General features: G+C 32.8%; 1 protein-coding gene across 1 annotated transcript; it reads right to left on the bottom strand.

Moving 5' to 3' along the window:
- Positions 1 to 10,633: 10,633 nt before the first annotated feature.
- LOC133779788 (ubiquitin receptor RAD23c-like) lies at positions 10,634 to 11,967 on the bottom strand. Its single transcript, XM_062219699.1, has 5 exons — positions 11,807 to 11,967; positions 11,618 to 11,687; positions 11,469 to 11,508; positions 11,249 to 11,366; positions 10,634 to 11,160 (listed from the first exon to the last, which is right to left on the bottom strand). The coding sequence occupies exons 1-5, from the start codon at positions 11,965 to 11,967 to the stop codon at positions 11,070 to 11,072; spliced, it is 480 nt and encodes a 159-aa protein (XP_062075683.1). The 3' UTR covers positions 10,634 to 11,069.
- Between the last annotated feature and the right edge of the window lie 1,864 nt (positions 11,968 to 13,831).

A 13,831-nucleotide genomic window follows, 5' to 3' on the forward strand; every position in this document is an offset into this window, starting at 1 on the left:
GATATATATTACTCAAAATTAATCTTTCACAACAACTTTAAATTGATTAGACCACACAACACCATTTCCTAGTACTCAATATGAAAGAAAAATTGGTTAGCATGTTTATTATGCTTCCATTTACTGTTGTTTTATACTACCCTTGAATACTAGATGTTTATTTTTGTGTAATGGTGTACTGGTTATGCAAAGTTGGTTATGTCAAATATATTGCTCTAATATTCGGACACACATTTTAATTATTGTTTATTTTACTTTATTTAATTGTTGTTTAACTCAGTTATTTTGAATTTAATTATTTTATTTTAATATTCTTATATATTGTCTTGTTTACTTGTTTAATTAGTTGTCACCTTATTTACTATAATAGTTATTATTTTATTTATTTATTTATGTAGTTATTTATTTACCTTTATTTTATTTACTTATTTATGCCTTGATATAATAATATGATAGTAAGTGCACATGTGTGTGTGACTAAGCCTTGGGCGTGTGGTGTGTGTGAAAGGGAAGTGTGGTGAGATCTTGATGATTGTATGAGTTAAGGCTTGAAAGATTGTATTGAATTGTGGTGAAATAATGAGAGTTTTTTGTTCACACTACGAGCTGAATTTTTGAACTATAAAAGGGAAGCGTGAACTTGATTTTTAAAAATTCAAGAGGATAAGGATGATAATGTAAATGGCAAGATTTTTTCCATGATTAAGTGGAATCAATGACTGCCTTTGAAGAGCCAATTTCAAAAATCAAGCTAACATGATGCTCTTGATTGATTTGGTGAAATAAAAGGGGGGTTTGTCTCTTGATTTGATGATGGAAAATTAATCATGTGTAGAATGCAAGATCAAGTCTAGCTTCATGTGTTTATGGTGGTGATTAGGATTAGAATCAAGTAGGTTTAATGGTTATTGATTTTAGAAAGTCATGGATGGTGACAGTCTTTGAAAGGCATGGCTAGAATGAGGACTGGGTTCATGTCATTATGACTAGGATATGATCAAATCATTGGTGAATGGAATTATGAATCAATTAGGATTGTTTGATTGGGAAATTAGGAATAAATTAGGCTATGTGATGGAAGATTGGAATCAATCAACATTTATTAAGAGGATTTGATGAGATTGTTGATGGGTGGCCTTGGAGCATATAAATAGAGAGAGCTTATCTCTCATTTTTCACACAACAGAAGAAGAAGAAGAAGAAGAAGAAGAAGAAGAAGAAGAAGAAGAAGGTGGGGGTTTAGTGCGAGGGCTCCAGATTTTTCGTAAAAAAAGAGAATAAAGGTTTAAGGTAAAATGTTGCTTTATGGTTTAATATTTAAGTTCATTATCTTCTTATAATTTTGATGGTTATTTGGGAGATATGATTCTTGGTTAGGGTTCGTAATCCTTAAGGTGGTGGTGCTTCATAGTGGTTCGGCCTACACATCTAATTAAGGTATCATTGATTATTTTTTAAGGTTGTTTGGTGTGGTATTAGGGTAAGTTTGATTTATGGGAATGGATATTTATGATTAATGAAACAAGGATACTTGTTGCATGGCTCATGCAAAGAGGTTCTTGGGCGTGTAACTTACCTATTTAAGCATGTTATGGTCTAAATAAGGTTGTTGTTATTTTGTGGATAAACTTTGATCGTTAAACGGGAACACTTTCTCCTTTTTCAAGGACTCCACACACATGCCAAGGTAAGGAGGTTAAACATGTTTGCGTGATTTCTAATGTTTATGGAATGGATGTTGTATGCTATATGTTTTAGGGCATGTATTTAGGAAGGTAAAAGGTGGACAAAGGTATCCACAAAGTTGACCATGGATGTCGTATAGAGGACTATGAGAGCTTCCTCGTAGTTATATCTCTCATTTACATGTGTAGTGCATTCATTAGTTTAGTGTATGATGATGATTGTGATGATGTTTATGATGATGATGATGCTATGTCTTGCTATGATATGAGATTATTGTTGTGCTATTTGAGGTTTGCTTTTATGTTGATGTTTGGTTTGATTATCCTTATCGGGCTTTAGCTCACCCCATTTTTCCTCTCCACAGACAAGATTTAATTATGTAATGGCATAGTGAGCAGGGACCGTTCCAAGAAAGTGTACGTGCTTTGTGAGGGGACCACATGGACGGTGACGATCCAAAGAACACCATAGTTTATTATTAGTTTTATGAAATACATTATTTTATGTTGGGACATATTTTATGTAATTACATCTTTTGGCATTATATTTTATTGAACTCAAATCCGGATAGTTTATAAAGACTACTTTCTTTTGCATTTAAAATGTTTATTCAAAGAATATGTCCTAGTTAAATTAGGATGTTACAATTGCTCACATGCTTACTATCAAAAGGGAATGAGAAATCGAGGATGGTATAAACAAGAGATTTTCCGGAAAGCTAGATAGGCAATGGAAGAAAATTATTGTTGTAAGACCAGCTCCATTGTTGAAGAAGTTTCGAGAGGAAGAAGCAGTTCAAAAAACTACAGAATCTTCTTAGACTATTTGTTTCTAGCGACTACAATGTAGAATATCAATGAAGAAAAAACCATAACATGATAGATTCATGGTTTGTATTGTTCAACTTCCTATTCTAGACCAGTTTTGTATAAAACGTTATGTTCTACAGTAGCGTCAATTGATGTTGTTTTCTTAAACCAACATTGTCTTAAAGTTTAATATATTATAGCCTAGCAAGACTGAACTTGCTAAAACTGAGTGCTAAATTTTTTTAAAAGCTCAGTTTGTGATCATAAGAAAATTCTAAATAGAACCCATTTTATATCAAGATATCTCAACAGACACAAAACATAGCACAATGTATGATAAAAGGGACCTATTTTCTTTTTTTATTTAAGATAGCTCATTTCATGAGGTCTCAGTAAGAGAACCCGTTAGTTAACACCATATATCCATAGTCACACATGGCGTAAGCCTAAGACAAGATAAGGAGGCAAAAAAAGATGGAGAAAGACCATTACTAAACTCAGAGTCGACCTAATTACCCAAACAAATCATATGCATTGATAAGAAGCAAGCCATTTTCGCAAAAAAAAATTATATGGTTAAGCTAAGATACAAAGAAGCATAGACAACAATTCACCCATCTTAGAAAACACCTCAATCAAATTTATAATCAGCTAAGAGAGCAAGAGAGATCAAGAGAGAGAGATGACATACTTGGTTCAACTAGAATGATGAAGGAGATGAAGAGAAAAGGTGACTAGGGCTTCATGAAATGAGACCCCTTTTTTTTTTTTGATAAAGAGAGCCTGAACCCGTAAAATAAAACTCACATATTTTCCAAATATGGATATTACCCCCAAATTAAGTAGCGTGGACCCTGCGGGAAAATGAACCCCCAACTAAAAATGTCTAAAATAAAATACCAAATATGTGTTTGACTCCACATTCCCATTCCCACCTTAGGATTATACCATACCAAATGCCCCCTTAAGGATTTCCTTCCTCAATGAAGGTTTATAAGAAGAGAGAAAATAGAAAATACAACTCTATAACAAAATAATACAAAGAAAATAATAGTAGAGAAAAGATGTAGAGGAGATTACAACTCTAAAAGCAAAAGATACAGCCAAAAGTGTAAATAGGAAAAAAAATAGAAGAAGATGAAAAGAAATAGTAGAAAAAGAAGAACAATAACAAAAAACAAACACTCTCACTCACACAACCAAAGTGAAGAACATTGAGGATCATCAACTTGAACAAGGTTTACAACCTTTGTCCAAAAACTTATTTCCCCTATCTCAAACACTAAGAGAATCTCAAAAATGGAAATAGCTCTCTTGAATAAACAAGCCTCTATGTGATTTTCTAGGCAAGTGCTCTAGTGGATGAAAAATAGTTTGTCAAACAAGTGAGCAATAGACTCCTATTTATAGAGTTTTGAGACACCCATTGAATTTTAAATTCCACCAACCCCCAATGATTGTTACCAATTTTTAATTGGATGTTTTATGGAATTAAAATAGAAATTTGGGAGTTACTTGGTTGTTTGAAACGTTCAAAATGGGATAAAACTGAAGTTGGAAAAAAAGGTTGTTAGCCTCTTTGGCCGCGGCCTGGGATATGTCTTGTTGCAGTCGCTGGCTTCTGTTCCCCAAGTCGTGGTCTGGGGCAATCACTGGCCGAGGCCACAGAGCATTTCACCCACCCAATTTTCCAAACTTTTCCAAAATGTTCCAAACTCATTACCATTTGATTTTGTAACTTCCATACACATTATGTGAGTTAAAATCATATCTCCAACAACCATATCACTTATGGCTTTGTGAAATTCAAACTAAAAAATGTGTAACATATAATCTACGCATTATTGGGTAATATTTTAGAGTTACAAATTTGTAACTGATTTTGTAACCCAAATATGTTACACATTTAGATATTCACACTATCCAACAAATGTAACACTCATATATATTATATTACAATATGTGACACACTTTGTTACATTATTTAATCTAAACATTACATTAAAAATAATATAACAAAATATGGGTATTTTAAGATTTTTCTTAAGTTGTGGCTTTTTTCTAACTTGTGCTAATTGTGTCCAAAAATATATCCATATTAAATTATTTTTTTTAAATAAACCCATATTTTATTTATTAGTTTAGTATTTAGAGACTTATGTTATTTTTTTTAGTACTTTTGTCATTACATCATATTTTTATAGATTTTTGTTGTTTTTGTAATTGTGTATTTTTTTATACCTTTTTTTAAAGAATATTATTTTACATACCATTCATAAATAATATATAATGTAATATATAGATGAAATATATAACTTGATTTGTAGCTTAATTTAGTTTTGTGGTCTATATATAATTATAATTATGGGAAGATATTTATATATATAGAAGTTATGGCTTTCATGATTTTTTGTGGTTGTTTCTATTATGGTGAAGTGGATCAAGATCATAAAGGAACCTGTTGACCCTCAAATTGGTCAATGACACGAAGTCAAGTAAAATGATAGAAAATAAGATGAAATCAAGATAACAAGACAAATGACACAAAATATTTATAGTGGTTCAGCCCCAACAAGATGGTAATGACCTATGTCCACTTAGTGTTCTTATTAACGTAAATCCCAAGAACTGTGATCAATGAACTCATGGCTCACGAGTTTCACTAGTTTCAGAATGAATACAAATATGGTGGATAAAAACACTCTATTTCTCTCTTAGAATTCTGAAGTTCCCAAAAGTAAAAATCCAAAAGTTCCTTCTCTTGAGCCCTTTGATTCTTATTTATAGGCTTAAGGAGTTCTACATGGGGCGTATCTAAATGATAATGGACATGGCAATTATTACATAAATGCTTAATTACATATCACAAGGAAATAAATGAAATGTAGCGACCAGATTGGTCGCTCATAAAATATATTGCTTGCTGAATGAATTCTCTTTTGGTCGATGGTCGAACAGACCATACTTACTTAAACTGCCATGTGTATCCCACGTGTAGGCCAATCCTGCCACGTCATCAGGTAGTCCATTTTTGGGTAAACAAAACCTTCCTCAACTTCTCCCAATCGTTCAACTTGTTTCCTTCATATTTTATAGCTTGGATTTGATTTCTTCATTTCAGTTTTATCGATAATGACCACTTGCTTCTCCTTTAAATCATTATGAACTTGTAAATTATTATGTATATATTCATCATTGTTTTCTTAACTAAATATATTTACATATACATTGTGATCGTGAAAACAAGAAAAGTTTAGCTTTTTTCTTATAGATTGAAAAATACCAAATTACTTTTTGTTGTCTTTGTTACACTTGTAAATAGTTTTGAGTTACTGTTATGATTTCCAAAAAGTACCATGTTACTTTTTGTTGTTGTCTTTGTTACTTTTCTAGATTACAAAGTACTAAGTTTGTCTTTGTTATACTTGTAATTATTTTAGGTTACTTTTATGGTGTTCAAAAAATACAAGGATACTTTTTGTTGTTATCTTTGTTATTTATATCGATTGCAAAATACCAGGTTTCTTATTTCAGTTTTTTTTTGTTATTTCATTGGGTAACCTGGTACCTTAATTCATATGTTTCACTCATATTATTTCTTTGCTCAAGCACTAGGTTACTTAATTAAGAAAAAAGATACAAGACATAAAAAAATTACAAAGTACTAGGTTACTTATTTCTATTTTTATTTTTTTATCTCAAATTATGGTAATCTGGTACCTAAATCATATGTTTCACTCATGTTATTTCTCTGTTATACTACCATGTTACTTTAGTAGTCTCGTTATTAAATTTTTTCCAACATAATGATTTGTTGTCATGTAACTGTAATACCCATAATTTCTTGACCTAATGTGTTGCAATATCTAGGAAAAACTGTACTTGAAAATTTCTTTAAATACAAGTTTTAAAATAAAGTTTGGGCGGGATCCCAATTTTTTTTAAAAAACAAAATACACTTTGGGTAATAAATTAAACTATAAGAAATAAATTACAAAGCTCTTGTATAATACAAAGCTAAAAACTGAAAAACATAAAAACTATGGCATTCCAGGATCTTTTCTTTGGTAGTATGGCCCTTCATAGTAGTATGCACTTTCACAATGGATTGGTCCCACCACACCATGCTCCACATATAAAATCAAACATTACTAAGTAGACAACTACAGGGGAAAGTAAGGGGGATGAGCTAAAAAGCCCAGTAAGGAAGTACAAAAAATAGCATACAACATAAGATCAAAGAGTTCCTACGTACATAGCTTAACCATCCATATCGTACATATATATTCATAACAAGCATATCATAACGTATCATAAACATAATCAAAATAAGAGAAAACACAACTTATTCTCATCATTTACTTTTGTGCGCTGACAATCTGATTAACATATACAAAAACGTTTGTACCTGCCAAACAGAAGAGCCCGAAACATATACATAATCATAAATATTCGTAGTTGTCTACCATAGTCTTATCAATGTTACCACCTGACATATCATCAGTCTCATAATAAAAAATCTCCATATATATTATTCATAATGATCATAGCATTATCATAACTCATACATAACATTCTGAAAATAATCATAACATTTGTGAGACTCGTCCCTTTTTAATCTCATGGAACTTATGATAAGAGCCCCTTTCTCTAATATAATCATAATACATAAGCTTATTTGCAACATAAGAAAAAATGTACAACATAAGATCATAATCATAAACATAAGCATTAACATACAACATATGATCATGGCACCCTTATTGTCCATGTCCCATATGTTGGGGGAGAGTGAGATAACACCACCACAAAAAATAGAATCTACACAAAATTGGGATTGACAGAGACTTAAAAAGGATTGAGAAAGAACTTGCAACCCCAAGTAGATCAATGGAGATCTTCAAACTTTGATGAAGCTTTAAAACTCTAGGCAAGACCATCACTTTCTTGAGCAAATCCTTCAAGCAAATCAAAACCAAAAAACCAAGGCTTACACATGTTGAGAAACGCTGTCCTAATACTCTATTTCCCAGCAACCATTGATGCTTGACGCCTTCTCTTTGAGGAATGAGGATTGAGATTGAACAAGCCTTCAACTCTCCAAGTCAAGCACTTTCTTGGAGAGTTCTTGGAGAAAACTAGAGATTCTTGGAGCTAGAGAGAGAGAGACAGAGAGAGGGTAGATAGAGATTGGAGAGAGTGATCAAGTCTCCCAAATCATTGTTTTTCACCCATATATAGAGTAGACACTGTCATTAGGTCCAAGCAATAGGATTAGACTTGTAAAACACATTATTTAGAGCATTTACGTAAATCTACGTAATACAGCAGGCGACGGAAACCCTAGCCTTCAGGCGATGTGTCGCCTCTTGGGTGGCGACAAATCGCCACCCCCTTTGACTTTGGACACTTCACTACAAGAAAAAATGCTTTTAATAACACCAAAAATGTGTTATCAAAACATACCATAGCACTTTTTGATGTGTTAAGACCGACTATGTTATCGTAGGTCAGGGTACTTTACATAACACTTTATCATTGCTATATAGATGTGTTATTATACTGTCAACGATAACACACTTTCTATGTTATTTTAATAAATAGATAAGTGTTTAATTATATTATTTATAGTCGAGTATATAACACATTTCAATACTTATAAATTTGTGTTATACTACACTTTAGTATAACACATTTTTTGTGTTAGATAATGAAGTTTGCATAACAAAATTCTTTACATAAAAGTGTTATTGTAATAGATATTATAACACAATTTTCGTATTATTTTAATATTTAGATAAGTTTATATTCTCATTATATATTCATTTATATAACACTAATTTATTCTATTATATTTTGATTTTTTTTATATAATTAAAATTAGCTTTCTAATATATACTAGCATCATCAAATGAACTTGATTTTCAAATAACAAAAAGTAAAAACATTCAACATTGTATTAACAATCCACAAATTAGGTTAAAACATTCAACACTGTCATCAACAACAAAATGTTTTTTAAGTATTCAAGTAGTCTTAAATATTCAACATATTGAAAAGTTACTACTTTCAGCACAAAATATTCTCCCATGACAGTGCATATATGCCTAAGCTCCTAGTATTTGCCAAATTAAAAAACAACCGTTGCAATGATTGTACAGTTGCAGGGAGACGGTCCAGTGGTCAGCAATGACTGTACAGTTACAAAGAATGGGTAGTAATCCCAGACACATTAGAAATATTAGCCACGTCCTCGACAGATTCCATTTCTATCATGCCACCAAAATGTGAACTGAGACAACAAAACTCCACTGAAGGCCTGAAGTCACACAGTACCCGAAGGCCAGAACCTGATGTTTTCAACAAATGTACGCGAACAAATAAGTTGAGGCTTTTACGTGCAGATCTCAAAAGAATCAGAAAGTAACATGTCCCAAATGACCCCAAACATAACACAGCACACAGGAAAAGAACAGTATTTACCACACTCGACTCTCCAATTGCCCACTCACAACAGTTTCTTGAGCATGAAATGAGCTGCCAATGCCCATTAAAGTAAAACACACCGCCAAGAGCATAAAGAAAAAAAATATCAATAGAAAGAACATGGTAAACCAAAAAATTTATAGAAAAATCAAACAAGCCTATCAAGAAAACAAGTCTATCAAACAAGCCTAGCAAATTTTTAAATAATCAAAACACAACAAATTGAAGATTCCCATTTGTGCCAATTCCAAAGTGCAAAAAATAGTTAACAGACCTTAAAGCCAATGTACAGTAAAACATATTTCAACAGAAAAATGCATGGGGACCATATGGTCAAATGTCCATTCAGCATTCATAAAGGACTAGTCCATATCATGTCTGAACTAGAGAAATGGTTCAGTAAGACTAAAAATGTGACCAAACCAAGTTCAATACCATAAATTGCATAGAAATATCAGGATTTTGAAAGATTGGTACTGCACTTGACACTTAAAAACAAAGGAATCATTGTTTTCACCCTTGGAATAGGAACCATCCAAATTTTATTCCCTCTAAAGAACCATTTGAATAGCAAGAATCACAAGCTATTATACTGTTGTTTTCAGGTTTCAGCATTATACCTGAATCAACTACCTTTAATTCCAAGACAGATAAATCTTACCAGGAACAGATGGCCCAAATTTGACTGTATCCAAGGATAAGCTGTATGCTTGATGCTACTATCAAAGCACCTTGGACTGCTCTCATGGTGTTGAGAAAACTCTAGAAAAATGTACAAGAAAAGTAAGCTTCCTTACAACACATAGATAGCAAAGAAGTCATACCATAAAAGAATGCTTTAGTGAAAAGGAAATGCCTTATTCAAGAATAAAAGGGTTGCACTTACGATATGAGGGTCCTCAATACTAGCCAATGATGAATCATGAATGATAGATATAATAGGGACCATGAATGCATAAGCCCTCCAATAACAGTAGGCAGTCTGGTTCCAAAGAGATTTTGTAGAAGTGTGGTAATTCCTTCAACAAACAGTAGAGTCTGTACTACTCTGAATTTATCACCCTAATGAAATTTTATTTTTCAAAGATGGTTCATAAAATCATTAACAAAGTTTCAACTTTGATACATAAACAACTCCAAAAACTTGACTTTATCACTTTAGTAAAGAAAAGAGAATGAGCAAAATTAGTATGAGGAAACATTAAAGGATCCACTCACAAACTATATTAATTTCTTGCTGAAAAAGAAATATTGGTCTTTTATGAAAAATGAGCTCACATCAGTACCACCCATGTAGTGCTGAAAACCCAGAAATACTGCCTCCCCTGCTTTTCCAAATGAAACAAATAACACTTTAAAATAAGAAATAGAAGAAAAATAACATAAAGAATCAAGAAATGAACATACCCTAAGGGCAGTACTCTAACAGGGTAAAATCCAAGCATTGTCCCTGCGAGACTCAAAGCAGCCCTTCCACCTACATATCTTTACAGGCCCCAGATACATGTTGGTTTATAATAGCGCATGCAATGCCCTCCTTTTGTTTCTGTAAATTCAAATGTAGATGGGTATATATATGTATGTTTTTTTTTTATATGGACAAGTGTAAATGAACGAAAAAACAGAGTTCCAAGATTTTATGATTATGGTGTCTCAAAAGCAGTCCCTCATTGTCTACTCAAGTGATTGTCGTGAGAAAACTGAACCAGAACCAATACACAAACACTTGGCAAACATACCAGCGAGCAACAGATGTATAGCATGATCAAGTGCCAAGTCTTTAGCATTATTTTGTCTAACAACCACTTCTATATTTTTAACCATCACTAGAGTTTTTCCCTCTGTTCAATTGGCTATTTATTTATTTATTTTGGTCCTAAAATGTGATTGATCTGAATGGTTGTTGATACATAGAACTGACTGAAACATTATAATAAAATTAACTATAAAACAGTGCAGTAAAGGTTTCAACCGTCTAAATTATATGTTTAAGAATAAAAAAAATGCAATAAATGTTCTTGAGTAGCCATCTTGGCTCTTGGATAAAAGCACAAACAAGAGAGGGACTACACAGAGGTTAAACAAAGATTAGAAACATACACGTTCAATGGCTGCCCGCTCCTCAGGAGTTACAGTCACAGCCTGTGGCATGGCTAAAGCCATCAGGCTCAGAACGTTCCTGATTGTATAATAAAAATGAAAAATTAGCATGTGTCAAGTAGATAACAAAAACTGATAAATAATAAAAAAAATTGCATTCATCTCACCCTTCTCCTCCCTCGACAAGTTCATTTATCAGTCGCAAAAAGTCGGCCTGATGCTCTTGTATGAGATGCACAAGATGTGGATTTTTTTTCCCTAGCTCTTCAAGCATAGGCTGCAAAACAATAAGTGTAGCATGAGTACTATTTAGTGTCCGTCTGCCACCAAAATGACCCAGCTATCAACAGGCATTTTGTTTCTTTATGAGAAGCCTATCCTGCTAAATTTGAGGGTTTGCTTGCACCATAGCTTGCAATGCTTGGAACTACAATGAAAGTTAGAGAAAAAAAAAATTCAACCATGACTACATCAATAAAAAAGAGTAAAGCTCCATATGGGTCAGAGAAAAAAAGAAAGGAAAAAAAATCAAGTACCTGTTGACTGTTTCGAAGAAAATCCAAATTGCCAGCACCAACATTTGCACCCACATTTGGTAGGTCTTGATTCAAGAATAGTAATATATTTTATTAATTAGCTAATCATAAAATACAATTCAAACTTCAAAGGATCATCTATCTGAGGGAAGAATTCGAAAGTTAAGAGGTAGAACAATAGCTACTTGTGAGAAGAGATCCAATGGATTTGCATTAGGGACAATAGCAGGTGCAGCAGCAGGTTGTGATGCTTGCAATGGAGGAATGATTGCTGGGGAGTTTGCTGCTACCTGAGCAGGAACTTGGGCAACTGGTGGAACATCTGCCTGTTCAGGAATTCCCTGATGCATAACATCTATGTCAACTTCACAGTGTCATCAACAAAGAATGTCTCTTACAAAAAACCTTTGGAGAATATTAACCTTTCAAAAATATTATTTTTCATGTAATAAAAACCACATATAGAAGAAAAACAGTACACGGTTTAAGAAAACTCGCACAAAATAATAAATTTAAATTAATATAATAATGTAATTATAATAAAGCAGTTCAATAGATATTGGAGTACAGAGGAACCTGAACACTAGTATATATATATGTATGTGTAGAGTCCAAGAACTTTACTTAGCTAGTTAGATAGTAGTATTATAGTAATTATAGTATTATCTTTATGACTGTGGATTTTTGGTTCAGACCGGGAATTATTTGGACACTCATAGTAGTACTTGTAGATTTTCTAAGTTTAACCTATAGTTTAAGAATATTAATTTTAACCTAAGGTTTGATTAATATGACTGATATTAAGGATAATATTTATTATACTATAAGGTTTGGATAAGAACCAATAGGATTTTAAGCACATGTTATGTATGGGTGATTAATGATTAAGTATTTTGAGGATTAAATTTAATAAGGGTAAAGTTTGAATGCTCTAAGGTCAGTCAGCAGCTTTGAATACGTTTAAGGGCTTAGTCAAGGCTCTTTACTCAATTTGAATTAAGCTAAAAATGTGTAATTTCGTGTTTAAATAATCAGCGAATGCCGATATATCGCAGCTATAGGGGGCGATATATTGCCTATAGGGGGCGATATATCGCCTCCTTCAGCATATTTTGAATGTTTTTGAAATCATTTTCCATTCAACCCTTCAACCTCTTGATAAGTCCACCACCTTTTTGAACGAGTCTTCAGCCTCTGCTGAACAACAATTCAAATTATTTTCACCTAAAAAGCCATTATTTTTATTCAAGTAAAATTAAGATCCTTTCATTCCTAAACTCTATAAATAGGACCTAGTACCCAACCATTATTCACCTTTTACTCTAAGTTCAGAGGCTGTAAGTTGCTAGGTGAGTGTGAGAGTGTAAACACTTGGGTGGGGAAATCATAAGCTTGATCATCATAATCTTATCAAACACTTGGGAAAGTAAGGATTTATAGTATTTCGGTTCGAGGTTTAGATTGGCCTTACAAGTCTTCAAGGTATTTCCACACTCTAGTTCATTGGTATTATTTTCTTTAAAGTTCTCATAATCTTTTACCAGCCTTCTAACCTTATTCTTATTTTGGTTAGGAAATCTAAGAACTTGCACATAAGTTTTTGGTAAGTAGGTTTCTCAATGGTTTACTCCTTCCATTCCTTTCATTTCTCTTCTTCACTATACTCACTCTTTTTCAAATGGTTCTTAGGAGTGTTCCAAGTCCCAACTCTGTCCTCTTATCCCGGTATTTTGGTAAGGAAAATAGGATAGAATTCATAAGTTATATGTTTTATATGTGTTATCTTATGTTTTTATGTTATGAAATGTGATATGATATGTATGTATGTAGGCTTGGGCATATGACCCATATGACTAACAAGACCCCAAATAGATTATGGGCATATAACCTACTTAGCTAGTAGGACCCCACTAATCTAATGGCCATATGACTTGTTTGGTCTATGGGACCCCAAGTAATAATGGCCATTATAGTATGTGTATGATATAAGTGTAATGTTATGTTTTTCTTTTTATGTTTCTTATGAAATTTATGTATATGAACTATGTGTTAGATTTTTCCTTGCTGGGCATTAGGCTCATTCTTTTTTGTTTATATGTGCAGGAAAATAGCTATAGTGGCGGTGAGGTTCGTGGATGCTTGGGGAATGTGTATCGGTGATGAATGGATTCAAGGAGTCGAGAGTTCGATTTCGAGGATGTAGTCTTGTTTTTA

Source organism: Humulus lupulus, chromosome 5 (assembly GCF_963169125.1).
Source record: "Humulus lupulus chromosome 5, drHumLupu1.1, whole genome shotgun sequence".
Lineage (NCBI taxonomy): Eukaryota > Viridiplantae > Streptophyta > Magnoliopsida > Rosales > Cannabaceae > Humulus > Humulus lupulus.